Raw genomic sequence first — 15,713 nt, 5'->3', positions numbered from 1 at the left:
AAGCTTGTGAAGTGACTGCATGTTTTTCCATTTCCACTTTTGTTTGTCATTACAAGCTGAATTATTTGGATTCAGCTGATGCTGCGGTTGGAAGAAGAGTTTTACCCATCTAAGGGACACTGTTCTGGGAGGTCCCACAGAGATGGTCTCCACCTCAGAGGGAGAATGACCATTGGTACTTACTGGGAAGGGTCCTTCTCCTCTGAGGTCAGGAGGCCATCTCGGCCCTCCCATCATCATCAGCATTCCTGTTTCTATGTGCTATTTTCTTCTTGCCTTTCTACCCTGTATCTCACTGGGTACTATTATGTGGCCATTAATGTTCTTGTTAATGTGGCCATTAATGTTCTTGTTAATGTGGCCATTAATGTTCTTGTTAATGTGGCCATTAATGTTCTTGTTAATGTTCTTGTTCTTGAACTACGGTTACTGCTTTCGGAGTCCCAGAACTGAAGGGAGAGTCATTCCGAAGGCTCCAACTGGAAGCAGAAAAAAGTATTTCCTGCCTCCTTGAAGGATGGATGGGAATCACCCACAAATGGGAATCACCCACTTCTCAGAGGAGAAGGACCCTTCACAGTAATTACCAATGGTCATTCTACAACATTTCTGCAAGCTTTTGAAAACAGGAAAATAGGTAAATTTGGTGATAGTCCCTTCTTTCTATTTTTTTTCAGTTCTATGCCTCTTGTTTCTCAAAGTCCTTGCTTTTGCTCCCACTGCCTAGTCTATCTTCCCATTCTGTCCTAACTATCTTTCCAGTTTTTCATTTCATTTATTAGACTTTTCTGTCCATAAAAAGCCTGCGTGAAGTCTGATTTTTACCCAAACTCCTCTACTTCAGCAATTGCCTTCTGCAAGCCTGTTGCACTTGTGGTTGAATCATGCTCTAGTTTTCAAATTTTATTTTATTATTGGCAAGACCTTTTGGGAGGGGTGAACATGCAAAATCCAATCTGTATAGATAATTTGCGTGTGTGTGCATATGTCTCTGGGACTGGATTCAGTAGTAGTAATCTTTATTTCCTGATTGAAATAAAATTTGGTAAATTAGTTCTGTGAAAGGTGAAATAAGATGAATAAAGTTGATGCACTGTAGTGACTTAATTTAGTATATGTAAAACCTTTGGGAAAGTTACAGAAAATCGATACTTCTAGGTTCACTGACATACAGCTTTTATTTTGAAACCATTACATCATTTTTACATCTACATAAAGTGTGAGTAAAATTATATACATCAAATTCCTCCACATGGACTTTTAATGGAATACATATAATTTTAACTTGATTGCCATAAATATACTATGTAAAAGATCAGTTTCTCAAATAGTAGTATGTTGTGTTACCAGGTGGGTTCTTACTAGTAATATATTTGTTCTGAGATAGACCAACCAAAGGGGAAAAAATATGCATGTTTGCCATGATTTTTTTCAAGTCATAAAATATGTTTATTGAAATATGCAAAAGTAAACAGAACATCAACAATCTTAGTGAATGATTTCAAGGTGTATGGTTATAGATACAACAATAAAAAATAAAGATAAGTAAAACATTAATACTCTGCCAGAGGAATATGTTACAATCAAGGAAGTTATTTTTAATGACTATCAGTATCAACGAAGCATTTATAACAAAATTACTAGGTATACATTTAAATCCTTATTAAATGAAGAATTAATTAAATAATTAAATAAAGAATTCTACTCCTGTATCATAACCTAAAATTCTGTGCAAGAGAGAGACATTTGTCATGATTTGATGCATGATGTTGAGATGCAGGGATGCTTTTTGTAAGGTTTTGTGGGAGTAAGATTGCATTTACCCTTCAGATTGTGGTAGTATGGAAAGTTCTGTCAAGTTGCAGTCAATTTAAATCAACAATGATAGGTTATCGCACTATAATACATTAAGGAGATGTGCTTATATTTCAAGTTCAATTTGTAGAAATTATATTTTATAATTGATCTTTAATTTAGAAATAAGCACTGCTAGTCATAGAAAATATTCCTGATGTTGCCGTAAACCACAAATGATAGGTTTTTCTCTTTTTAAAAGAAGTAAATGTGATTGCCTATGTTATTTAGGGGGAGAAAAAGATAAATTACCTTCTTGCTCTGTTATGTTATTAACAATGCTCCATTGTGCATTTATATCAATAGAATTCTGTGTGCAGGTTTTCATTGTTTCATTTGGTTAAGTATTTCTGCTATCACTGGTCACAAACCCTGTATAGATTTCTATGTACTCATGTTCTACATGAAGCAGGTGGTTGTTGGGTCCACATCAAACACAATCTTCAGTAGTTTCTCATGATACATTATCCCAACCTAGAGAACAGCATTAAATTCACTAACACTTTTTTCCCTTTCAAAATCTACCCATGGTTTCCAGCTGCATTACTTTTTCCAACTTTAATATTAAGACCTAGTATGCTGTGGCAGTTAAGAGTTCTGGATTAGTATCTGAAAGATCTGGGTTCAAATCCCTACTTATGCTAGGAAAACTTGGATGTGAGGGTGACCCGGCTGTGACATCTGTCACTTCATTGATCGCCAGAGTGAATTCGGCTGATCTGACTGGCTAGGCAGGTGTCCCCTGCCTCCCTCACTGCTCCATGTGTATCTCTCCCGAAGCTGCATGTTCAGTGGAAGAGGACAAGCATCCCAGATAGAAGGAGTATACTGTTCTTTGGTCAAGGGTGACAACTGTGCTCCCCTGCTAAAACTTCCAAACAACAAACAAGCTATGAAAACTATCTGGGTGACCTTGGACTAGACATGCTCTCTTAACCTAACACGCCTCACAGGATGTCGTGAGGATAAAATGGAGGAGAGGAGAATGGTGTAAGCTGCTATGGGTTTCCATGGGGGAGAAAAGCAAGGTATAAATGAATAAAATATAATATTATTACATTATTATACTTTCACATTATTATTATTTCCAGTTTTATTGCTTTTACACTGTACTGTCCTTTGGTATTTGGCTACATTTCCTTTTCATTTAAGTGGCATTGAGACCATAGATGCTACAAAGGAAGGAATAACATGCAAATGTTTATAATAATTTTTTAACTAAGTAGAAAGAATATAAATGTCCTGAATAATAAATACCACTGAGCTCAAATTTACTCACAAGAAAATGAGTTCTCCTGTTAGCCAGCTAAGCTGTTTGAGCAGTAATTGTAGAAGTAACATATTTTTCAGTAGCTTGATGTTACACTGAAAGGATGTGCTGCTACTCAGTATTTATTTCCCAGCAATTGATGCATACATAGCCTTAACTAATCTGTATTGGCATATTGAAGTAAGAAACATAACAAATACTTTCATCCAACTGTGGTATCTAAAGTATCTCGGCGGGGAGGGCGGGGTATAAATAAAAACTTATTAATATTATTATTATTATTATTATTATTATTATTATTATTATTATTATTATTATTATTATTTTAAATAAACAATCCGCTTCATGCAGAACAAGAGTACACAGAAAACCATACAGGGTCTATTGTTTTATTATAATAATCCCTCAATTGTAATTCAGTTCTTTAGTGTCTGTTGAATTTATATTCATTAAGAGCTATTTAGATCAGTCATGTTCAAATTAATGTCTGTAACTCACACTTCACATTTCTGTGATTGAATATATGCAAAACCTAATTTCTTCATTCCAGTTTAATTTTTGAAAAAGTTTGTTTGCCTCTCTCTTACATGCTTCTGCCTGCCTTACTTACCTTACAATATACAGGAATATTCCAATAGATTTAATGGAATCAGAAAGGAATTGGCAAGGAAAGAGGTAAGATTGCAGTCTAGAGCATCTCTGTTGAGATCATCCGAACTGTGAAACAAAAGCTTACACACACACATGGGCTCATGTTTGATATTACATATATATTAATATTTCATTGGCTTTCATCCATAGGATCTTCATTTTGCATCACCAGTTAGTATAATAAACTTCTGAACAATTTTACAGCTTACCTGTTTAATTTTGTACGTTTAACAGATGATCAAGAAGGCTATCAATAATGTTCGAAGAATGGCTTCGCACCCAACACTGCCTTATTGTAAGTTTAATGCTTTTATGTCATATTTTTGTTAACATTACTGTACTGGATTATTGTATTTATTTAGTTTTGAAATTATGTCCTTCTTCCAGACAAAGGTACTACAAATGCTAATAAAAATACATTTGAGCAAAAATAAATTGCATTGTCTTGGAGCTACAACCCAAAGAATCGGAAAAGTCCCCCTCCCACACTCACAAAATTCAAGGTGTGATCGAAGCCATTAAGACTATCTAATTAAAAAAAAAACCTCAATAATTTCAGTCATCTGTCCTTTACGCTGCACAGCCATTAGGACCATACAATCAGTAAATGTTCATGTTCTCTGTGCAGTCCACACACCTGGGTTCTACACTTACACTGAGCCCAACCTCAGAACTTGTAGAGCTTTCTCAAATTTTTCTTTTTGGCACATTTTCTCCCCAGCCTGGGGAGCAGGCTTGCACTGTGCATTCCTGGAGCTGAGAAGAAAGTGCCAACCACCCAGTTCCTTTCTGCACGCTGCACTGCCCACACTTCCTTATTGTCTCTCCTCATCAAACTAGTTTGGAACACTCCCTTTTACTTATTTGTCTCTCTTTTCTTCACTTCTTGAATCTGGAAAAAAAAGTTTCTTTTAACTATTCGTTGACCTTCCCCTCCCTCCCTCTTCATCTCCCCTTCCCTCTCAGGGCATCTGCAGCATATAGAAGGAACAGTGTACTTTAAGAGGTGTACTCCTTACAACACTAAACACTCATCCACAGCTGGGCACTAGCTTTGCCTATTTTGACTTGGGGAGGCCCACAGAGTTGACATTGGTGTACATTGTTCAAAATCTACTAAGCAAGCGAGAAGAGCCCTACAGTAGGGCTCACTGCTTCAGCACCAGTGGGTTAGGATACAATTCATGTTTCTTTATGTTCATCTTCTGTACATTTCTATTCTTCTCAGAGACATTGGGACCGTTCCGTATCCCAGACACACTGATTGCATTGTCAGCCATCACATAGCTCATTTCGAGGCTTTGACAGACCCCCTTCCAGGGTTTGACACTATTCATCCTGTCATCATTTCACCCAGTGGCATGAGTCTGTTCCACCATACTGTTATGCAGACTCCAATGCTTACTCTGTTTGCGCTTCGGTGTCAGGATCCCCCTGTAGGCATAGATACCTGGCACAATGGGCTTGACATGTGAAGACATCATCCTTCCTCATCTCCTTTCCTTTCTCGTTACCATTCTTCACATTGGTCCCACCTCTCTACTGTTCACCATGGACTTCAACATTCTTTCGTCACCAAGCCCATGAGGTTCACTGACACGTTATTCCAACAACTTTGACTGTCTCAGTGCTGACACACTCAGCTATTGGGGAGGTCTCAGTGACACAAGCTAACCCACAGGGACCGATCCCCAATCCAGTGCCCAGTACCTCTCAGGGTCTGACACATCCAAATATATCTATTTCATCAGAATTCATTCCCAGCAGTGCCTCAGATAAGTCTAATACTTGGTCCAATGAATCTGTCTTAGAAGTAGGCAAGGTATCTCAGTCACCTCTTTCTCCATCCTCTAAGCAATCTGGAACTCTTGGAAGGTTCAAAAGCCTTTTAGAACTGATTCAGTACATGGTGACTGCCTTGAATGTACAAATTACAACTAAAATCCCAAATGTCACAGTTTCAGCAGTCTGATCTCCCTCTGGCACAGATTCTCCTGATGCTCCCTGTATATCTTCAAACCTTAATGGAGGCCTAGGACAAACCAGCGTCAACAGCTTCAGTTTCTAAATGGCATAAAGCAATATATCAGGTCCTAGCATCAGACTCAAAGTTTCTCTCTGAACACTCAGCACCTAACTCTATTGTGCATTCCTCTTCTCAGTCTTGACAGTCCAGAAACACTGCTCCCCCAGACAGAGTGGGTAGGAAGATTTACTCCACAGAAAGAAAACTGTATACCTATATTTATATATGTACGTGTGTGTGTGAGTGTAAATAATTTCACTCTTTCCTGGATGACTGGATATATGGTCTTCACTGTAGGTGCAGAATTAACTAGGTGGGATTTGTCTTGTGGAGTGCCACAGGGTTCTATTCTCTAACTCACATTTTATAATTTTGTGTGTGTACACGCGCACTGCTGAATGAGACTGTCTAGAGCTTTGGAGTTGGTTATCATTAACTCTACACTTCATTATCCATATGTGTCCATCTTGGTTTTAAACTGGTGCTTTGAGGTTGTAGTTAGTTGACTAAGGCAGAACAAGGTGAAGGTCAGTCCAGGCAAGACAAAGGTATAGAATCACATACAGGCCATCTAGTCCAACCCCTTGCTCAATGCAGGATCAGCTTAGAGCAGTGATGGCGAACCTTTTAGAAACTGAGTGCCCAAACTGCAACCCAAAACCCACTTATTTATCGCAAAGTGCCAACACGGCAATTTAACCCGAATACTGAGGTTTTAGTTTAGAAAAAACAACTCATAGTGAAATTAACAAACTGAAAGAACATTTGGTCTGGATAGCATTTGCTTAGGAAACCAACAAAATAGTAACATAGAATGGGAGAATGATGGTGAGAGTGTCATAAGGCAATAAATGGAGGCTGTTCATTGCTCTGTTGCTTGTAAGTCTGGGTTAAACTGAGACTATGCCTTTCCCAGAGGTGTTCCTGTCCACCTAATTTACTTTTGAATATATAACATTCATTATAAACATCATTCTAGTTTGCTATTAAGAAAAAAGAATACTTTAAAATATAGTGTGTTTAGTAGGAGCTGGTGGTTAGGGTGTCCAGATCTGGGAGGTCCTGATTCATATGCCCATTCTGCCCTTGCAGCTTGCTGGGAAATCTTGGACCAGTAATATACTCTGAGTTAATCCACCTCATAAGTTCGTTGTGAGGATAAAAGAGAAGTGTGTCAAACCACTTCAGTGACCTTTTGGGGGAGGAAGGCAGGGAATACATGTTAGTTAATAAATTAAGTAGGTGAAAGATTTATATGGCTAAATCTGAGTCCAGCAGCACCTTAGAGAACAAGATTTTTGAGAGTCAAAGCTTCTCTTATCTAATCGAGGGAGCTCTAATGCTGGAAAGTTTGTGCCCCCTCCCCCAAATCTTGTTGGTCTCTAAGGTGCTCCTGGGCTCAAATCTAGTTGTTCTACTATGGACCAGCATGGCTACCCTTGGAAACGTCAGGGATAGTCTGAATTGTATTAACTAGAAAGTCTGCTGTGAGAAAGGAGGGCCAGTTTGGTGTAGAGGTTAAGTGCGTAGACTCTTATCTGGGAGAACCGGGTTTGATTCCCCACTCCTCCACTTTCAGCTGCTGGAATGGCCTTGGGTCAGCCATAGCTATCACAGAGCTGTCCTTGAAAGGGCCGCTTCTGGGAGAGCTTCTCTCAGCTCCACCTACCTCACAGGGTGTATGTTGTAGAGGAGGAAGATAAAGGAGATTGTGAAATACTCTGAGACCCTGAGATTCAGAGTGAAGGGCAGGATATAAATCCAATATCTTCTTCTTTCTTTAATCTAAAACTGCAGTCCTGTGCATGTGTAGAGAGTAGGTGCCACAGTGCTCACTGTAGATTACTTCCAAGTAACCATGGAGAACAAGCCCAATGAGGAAAGGCTAAGGGATTTGGGGATATTCATTCTGGAGAAGAGGAGGTTGAGGGGGGAGACATGATTGCTCTTTTGAAGTATTAGAAGGGCTGCCACTTAGAGGAGGGCAGGGAGCTGTTCCTGCTGGCAGCAGAGGAGAAGACTGGCATAGGAAAAACCTTTTAACAGTAGGAGTTGTTCAACTGTGCAATTAACCCCCTCACTGGCAGTCTTTAAGCAGTAGCTGGACAAACACTTGTCAGGGATGTTCTTAGAAACCAGAACAGCAGTGCAACAGTTCAAAAACAGCTTATCAACAATTTGCCTTATGGTTCCTGTAGCTTGAAAGAGCTCTGCTCAGATACTGCTATCGGAAGCATCGTATTTGAAAGCAAGGAAGCCTGCAGTTCCTCCCTTTCCACTCCTAAACCAGAGGCAATCCCGGCCATTGTTTCTGCCAGATTAGTGGGATCCAACATTTCCTGTAATAAACCCACATCCCTTCAAAAAAAATGTGCTTGATTCAAGGTCCAGATCTCCCCCCCCCCCTCATCCCCACATGCTCATGCTCTCTTCTTCCCTTCGGCTTGGACTGTGCCACAACAGTTTTGAAATATGAAATGCAACCAGGCCTTGGCCACATGAAAATGTGAAGCTGCTTATACCCATCTCTCTAGTGCAGGGGTGGGCAAATTGTGGCTCGGGAGCCACATGTGGATTTTTCATACACATCGTGTGGCTCTTGAAGCCCCCACCAGAGAAGGCATTTGTCTTTTTAAACCACTTCTTCAAGCCAAGCCAGCCAGTGGCTTGGAGAATGCATTTAAAGTTCAAGTTCCTTTCTTTCCACCTCTCTCTCTCCCTCCCCATCTATTTTCCTTCTCTCAGACGTCTGACATTTGCGTCTGGTGGCTCTCACACATCTGACATTTATTCTATGCGGCTCTTATGTTAAGCAAGTTTGGCCACCCCTGCCCTAGTGGGTCCCATCTAACCCCCTCCCTAAAACTGCAGGAACACCTGCAAGGAATTTTCCTCTGTGTTTTGTGCTTGGGGGCTGAATTGTGGTTGCACCCCCCATGTCAGAATTCCAAAGGTGCCCACGAGCTCAAAAAGGTTGGAGTGCCCTGTTGCCTCTCTGAAGGATGCCTAGTTAGGGTTGCCAGGTTTGGGTTGGGAAATACCTGGAGATTTGGGGGAAGGAGCCTGAGTTTGGGGAGAGGAGGAGCTTCAGTGAGATATGACTCCAGAGTTCACCTTCCAAAGCAGCCATTTTCTCCAGGAAAACTGATCTCTTATCGCCTGGAGATTCGTTGTAATCTCAGGATGTTTTCAGCCACCACCTGGGGGTTGGCAACCCTGTTATGCACCCATGCTCAGAAGGGTATAATGGCACAGGGTTCATCTTCCAAAGCAGATATTTTCTCCAGGTGAACTGACCTCCATCACCTGGAGATCAGTTATAAAAGCCAGCAACCTCCAGCTACCACCTGGAGCAGGGGTGACCAAACCTTGACTTGGGAGCTACAGGTGTTTCTTTCACAACTATTGTGGGGCTCTTGAAGCCCCCATCGCCCCATCAGCCAGCTTGGAGAAGGCATTTGTTTCTTTAAATCCCTTTCCAAACCAAGCCACTCAGAGCCCCCTCTGTGGGCATGCGTGCTCCCTGCCCCCCCGCGCATGAGGCTTGGCTCCCCCTGTGGCCCCCCCCGCCTTCCTTCCTTCCCCGGAGCTGCAATGCAGCCATGCTCCGTGGCCCCCTCCTCCTCAGAGGCGCGCCGAGCCGCGCTGTGCTGAAGCTGGACCCTACCAGCTTTGATGTGGCCAGCGCGCCTTCTAACTCTTTGAAGCTGGAAGTGAGGGGGAGCGAAGCCTTCTCCCGTGCAGGCTTCAAAGAGTTAGAAGGCATGCCGGCTGCATCAAAGCCGGTAGGGTCTAGCTTCAGCCAGGCCCATAACTACGAGGGGGCCTGTAGGGGTACAGCCCCCTAACTGCTAGGTGGGGGCCCCTGACTTGGGGCCCCTAACCAGCCTCTAGTGCCTCAGCTGCATCCTTCTCCATTCTGCCGTCATCATATACTGTTGCTTCTGCTTGCTTAGGGGACGTGATCATACACAGTTGCTTCTGCTTGCTTAGGTGCTGGAAGAAATCTCTGACCCCTCAACAAGCAGAAACAACGGGGCGCTTTCAGCGCCCAGGATTGAAAGTTAAGCTCCGTGTTGCTTCTGCTTCCTTAGGGGCTGGAAGAAATCTCTGACCCCTCAGCAAGCAGAAACAATGGATCACTTTCAGCGCCCAGGACTGAAAGTTAAGCTCCTTGTTGGGCTGATGTTGGGCTAGAGGGCGCCTGCAAGAAGAGGCCATTCTGGCCCTCAAGTGGGGCGGCGGGGGTAGGGAGTGAATGGCTCCATTGCAGGCTTTCTCTGCCAGACAGGGCAGGGTAGGGTAGGCTAGTGCACACAAGTGGATGTCCCGGCTGCAGTCCGGGGCTGGGGATCAGTGGAGAGGTGATGTTTGCCTGCAGGGGTTTTCTGGCCTGGTCTTGCTGGCCACCCACCTCGGCTTGCCCTCTGACAGGAAGAAATCCGAATTGGAGGTCTTGTAGCCCCAGAAATCAGCTGCGACTTGGTGGCGCCTTCCACTCCCCCCCTTGTCCTGCCAGGCTTGCCTAGCTGGATCATGCTACTGGTAAGGGCAGGAGACCATGCGGCATGTATCTAAATCTCTGCTCCCCATCAGAGCTGCTGGAAGAGGGGTGGAAAGGGACCACCTTGGGGCAACTGTGGGGAGGGGGGAGGCTGTATGGCAGCAAGCTGGCAGTTTTTCTCCTCAGCAGTGGTAGGACAGAAGGTCATGGAGGTTGGGGCCACTATGTGCCACCTGAAAAAAATCAGGGCCCCCCAATTCTCCAAATCCTGGCTACGGGGCTGGCTTCAGCACAGCTCAGCACGCCACTGAGGAGTAATGGGGCCACGGAGCACGGCTGCATTGCAGCTACGGTGAGGGAGGGAAGGTGAGGGGTAGCAGTGGGGAGGCCGCAGGGGGGGAGCTGAGCCTTGTGCTCCGGGGGGGCGAGGGAGCACACGTGCCCACAGAGAGGGCTCTGAGTGCTGTCTCTGGCACCCATGCCATAGGTTTGCCACCACTGACCTAGGGCAAACCCGACAAATGTTCAGCTGCTGCTTAAAGACTGCCAGTGAGAGGGAGCTCACCAACACCCTCAGTAGCTGATTCCATTGTTGAACAACCCTTACTGTAATTTGTTTTCTAATATCCAGCTGGTACCTTCCCACCCTTAATTTAAATCCATTATTGCAAGTCCTATCCTCTGCTGCCAACAGGAACAGCTCTTTGTCCTCCTCTAAGTGACTGCTCTTCAGATACTTAAAAGAAAGCAATCATGCCCCCCCTCAACCTCCTCTTCTCCAGACTGAACATTCCCAAGTCTCTCACCCTGTCCTCATTGGGCTTGGTCTCCAGGCCCCTGATCATCCTTGTCACTCTCCTCTGCACCTGCTCCATTCTGTCCATATCCTTCTTAAAGTGAGGCTTCCAGAACAGCACATAATACTCCAGGTGTGGCCTGACCAATGCAGTGAACAGCAGGACTATCGCTGCTTGTGATTTGGTTGTTATGCCTCCGTTGATACACCCCAAGATTGTATTAGCCTTTTTTGTTACTGCATCACACTGGCTGCCGATATTTAACTTACAATCCATCCATACCCCAGGATCTTGTTCACACACACTGCTACCCAGAAGAGTATCCCCCATCCAGTATGCATGTTCTTCATTTTTGTTACCCAAATGTAGAACTCGACTCTTTTCCTTGTTATTGCATCTTGTTCACTTCCAGCCAGTTTTCCAATGCGTTCAGATCTTGTTGAATTCTATCTCTGTCTTCTGGTGTGTTCACTGCTCCTCCCAATTTGATGTCATCTGTGAATTTAATGAGTAGCACCTCCACATCCAGATCATTTATAAAATTACTGAAAAGTACTGGGCCCAGAACTGAGCCCTGTGGCACTCTACTGGACACCTCCCATCATTCAGATGAAATGCCATTGACAACTACTCTTTAAGTGTGGTTCTCCCAACAGTTCCCTTTCCACCTAACTATCCTAGAGTCCAGTCCACAGTCTTCTAGTTTACCCATCAGCATATCATGGAAAACCCTGTCAAAAGCTTTACTAAAATCAGATAAGTAACATCAACAGCATCCCCTCAATCCAGGAAGCTCATCACTCCATCAAAGGAGGAGTCCGGCAGGATCCGTTAGGGACATATCCATGCTGACTTTCCCAGATCAATCTGCAAACACTTTAGATGTTTGCAGATTGATCCCTTTAAAATCTGCTCCAGTATCTTCCCTGGGACAGAGGTCAGACTGACTGGCCTGAAGTTTCCTGGGTTATCCCTCCCTTTTTTTGAAAATTGGGATAACATCTGCCCTTCTCCAGTCTTGTGGCATGTCTCCTGTCCTCCAAGAGATCAGGAAGATACTTGACAAAGACTCTGCAAGTTGTCTAGAAAGTTCTTTGAGCATCCTTGGGTGCATAGTATCTGTCCCAGGGGATCTGTACTCATTCAATGCAGTATGGTACTTCTCAACTACCTCTCTGTCCATGTCAACCAGCAGCTCAGATGATGCATCTTGCCTACTACCATCTTTAGATGAGCCCAGGGCTTTTTTAGGAGCAAGAACTCCTTTGCATAGTAGGCCACACCCCCTGATGTAGCCAATCCTCCTGGAGCTTACAGTAGGCCCTGCACTAAAAGCCCTGTAAGCTCTTGGAGGAATGGCTACATCAGGGAGGTGTGGCCTAATATGCTACCAAAAAAAGCCCTGAATGAGCCTGTACTTTTTTCAGGGGGGAAAACTTAAGGTAATACCTATTAGGAAGTCTGATATTCTAGAGGGACTGGACCTACTTAGATGGGCAGTGATGATAGATGGAAAGTTACCCACAAGTAGTTTCAAGTGGCAGTTGGTAGTGGGATATAAAGATAAGTGAAGATAAAGAAAATTTTGAAATGGATTGCAGCAGTACGGCTGGTGAGGGAGCAGCGGCAGTGACGTGTAAAGACTGTGGGGTGTTTGTATTTCTACCTGAGAGTAGCACAAATTACACTTGCAACAAGTGTAAGTTAGTGGCCCTGCTGAAGGAGAAGATACAGGGACTGGAGGCACAATTGTCCACACTGCAGTGTATAAAGGAAGGTGAGGATTTTCTTGACAAAACGCATGAGGCACTCTTGAAAGGACAAGAGGAGGGAGAGGAAATGGTATTTCAGCAATTAGAAGAGAACTCAATACAGGAGGAGGGTTCCTGGAAAAATGTAACCTGAAAGAGAAAGAAAATCAGATGTTCTAAGCCCCTGCTGCTCAGCAATAGGTTTCAGAATCTCCCCACAGTAACTGATTTTGAACCATTGGTACAATGCCTACTTGCCCAGCCTCCACGAAGCTTGAACAAAGTTTCTCAGGATCCTGTGGATAAGAAGCCTGGAGCTTCTGCTCCCCAGTATAGGAAGAGGAAGGTGGTGGTGATTGGAGACTCCTTGCTCAGAGGGGTGGAGCCCAAAGTGTGCCGACCGGACTTGTCATCCCGAGAGGGCTGCTGTCTGCCGGGAGCATGAATCCAGCATGTGATAGAAAGGATTGGAGGACTTATCAAGCCCACGGATTACTATCCTTTCTTGCTGATCCACGTGGGAACGAATGATACTGTCCATCATAGCCCTGAACGTATTAGAAAAGACTATGTGGCTCTGGGTCAGAAGGTGAAGGAGCTGGGCGTACAGGTTGTGTTCTCGTCAGTGCTTCCTGTTGAAGGCCGTGGCTTAGACGAAAAAGAAGAATACTTCAAATGACTGGCTACATTGATGGTGTCGTCAGGAAAGATTTGGGTTTCTGGACCATGGCTTATGCTTTCGAGATGGTGGTCTTCTCTCGGGAGATGGTTTGCATCAAACTGGAGAGCCAGTTTGGTGTAGTGGTTAAGTGTGTGGACTTTTATCTGGGAGAACCGGGTTTGATTCCCCACTCCTCCACTTGCACCTGCTAGCATGGCCTTGAGTCAGCCATAGCTCTGGCAGAGGTTGTCCTTCAAAGCGCAGCTGCTGTGAGAGCCCTCTCCAGCCCCACCCACCTCACAGAATGTCTGTTGTGAGGAAGGAAGGTAAAGGAGACTCTTCGGAGTGGAGGGCGGGATATAAATCCAATTTCTTCTTCTTCTTCTTACAGCGGTAGGGAAAAGGGTGTTTGGTAACCGCCTTGCTAACCTACTAAGGATGGCTTTAAACTAAATTGTATAGGGGAGTGAGACAATAATTCAAAGCCTCATATGATGCCAGAAACTGGGGATAAGAACATTAAATATTTGCAGAGAGTGGCACATACGCTAGGTAATGTTAATTTGCAGGCTTGTACGGAAACCAAACCCTCGGGATGCATAAAACGTGGATTCTGATGTCTCTACACTAATGCACAGAGTATGGGAAACAAACAGGAGGAACTGGAAGTCCTAATGAAGGAGACTCTGAGACATCCAGGCTATGTCGCCTTGCTAGCAGGTGGATACGCGAGCTCTCCTGCTTGTGACTCCCCCTGATCGGGGGGGGGATCTCTCAGGCAGGGGGCTTTCACAGTGAGATGGGGGTGCAACGGTAGTTGCTCCTGTTTCTACTGTGTGCTCTGAAGCTCTTCCCGTCGTGATCGCTAATACAGCAGCAAGAGGTGAATGCTCGATTTCTTGCCTTTCTCTTCTTTAACAAGCTTCTGATCTATCACCCCTCTATCTCAAGCATGACAAATCTGCAATGCAAGTAAGTTCATTTTCAATTGCCAAGGGCTAATGGGTCCTTTTTACATTTCAATGACTTAGTAGTTCAAAGGAAGGGAAACAGATTGATATCTCTAATTTCCCTCTGAATGAGGCTGTGGAAAGTTAAAGAATGTCTTTAAGTACTGGAAACAATTTGAACTAATTGGAATATAGACATTTAAATCGACCCAGATTATAATTGGATATTTATTAAAGAGACTACTATTTGGCTGCAACACGGTCTGAACAAAATGAGGGATTTGTTAGAGGGATTTTTCCTTGTTGTCTGATCTGAAATTCATATGTTAACATCTAAAACTTCAGTTGGAGGAGACTGAGAAGGATGGGCTATCTGGAACTCTGAGCTACTTTTTAATCAGGATTAATGGACTGAGTTTGCTGACAGAGAAAAATGGCTTTGCTAAGTGAAATTTTTTTTATAAAAATGATATTTTAAGCAGTTTGAAATCTCTGAGGCAAGATCTTGGTTTATTGGCAGACTTGGTTAAGAAGCCAATGGCAGCTTTTTTGCTGAAAGCTAGAGAAACATCAAATTTACATGAGCAGAATGCTAAAGAGAACCTGGTGATGTCTGTGGAATTGAAATGGTAGACTGAGCTGTTGGGAAATCAACAAAAGAAAATTAAAATGGAATCTTGTGGCATACTTAAAAAAGAAGACTGTAAATGGAGACTGACTCAAGCTAGGTTGAGAGGAACAAAGGCTGTGGAATTTTTCTCATCTCTTTCAAGAAGGATGACTGCATTAAGAAGTAAGAAGATGCATTTTAACTAGAAAATCATAATGTGGAAATCTTTCAGAAAAAAGAGCCTCCTGAACTAGATTTTTCTCAGTGGATAGCTGGACATGGACTTTGTAAGAAATTCTGATATGTGAAACTAGAAGGCTAAGTGAGACTTATTTTATTTTAATTTTTTTGTTTGTTTTTGGGCTACAATAAGCTATCTTGTCTAAAACAATATGGATTTAAAAGTTAAAGGGCTAAAAAGTTTTTGAAAAGAATTTTATGTAAAAATAGTTACTTCAGATTAATTTTTAAGAAGGCAGATAACGTAAGTTCCTGACAAATTGCTGAACTTGTTTTTAATAGATAATGATATTAGTTTCTATGTTTGTTATAGATATAACTAATTTTACAAGTTAATATATAACTCAGGAGATAGACCTTTTTAGTAAGAAGGGTTTCCTGGAATGTTTTTATCGTTGT

At 43.1% G+C, this 15,713-nt stretch overlaps 1 protein-coding gene across 3 annotated transcripts in view; it reads left to right on the top strand.

Annotated features, from left to right (window-relative positions):
- Positions 1–15,713, top strand: part of DMXL1 (Dmx like 1) — a 209,517-nt gene that overhangs the window by 171,307 nt on the left and 22,497 nt on the right. For 2 of the 3 annotated variants that reach the window (XM_060235559.1, XM_060235558.1), the window contains one exon: positions 4,010–4,070. In XM_060235559.1, the coding sequence (XP_060091542.1) occupies positions 4,010–4,070 (61 nt within the window). Of the gene's footprint in view, positions 1–3,748; positions 3,800–4,009; positions 4,071–15,713 lie in introns of all 3 variants that reach the window. The other variant, XM_060235556.1, reaches the window with a different exon arrangement.

The sequence above is a fragment of the Heteronotia binoei genome, chromosome 4 (assembly GCF_032191835.1).
Source record: "Heteronotia binoei isolate CCM8104 ecotype False Entrance Well chromosome 4, APGP_CSIRO_Hbin_v1, whole genome shotgun sequence".
In the NCBI taxonomy this organism is placed as follows: Eukaryota; Metazoa; Chordata; class Lepidosauria; order Squamata; family Gekkonidae; genus Heteronotia; species Heteronotia binoei.
Note: the sequence above shows the minus strand (reverse complement) of the source record. Positions and strands in the feature narration are given on the sequence as shown.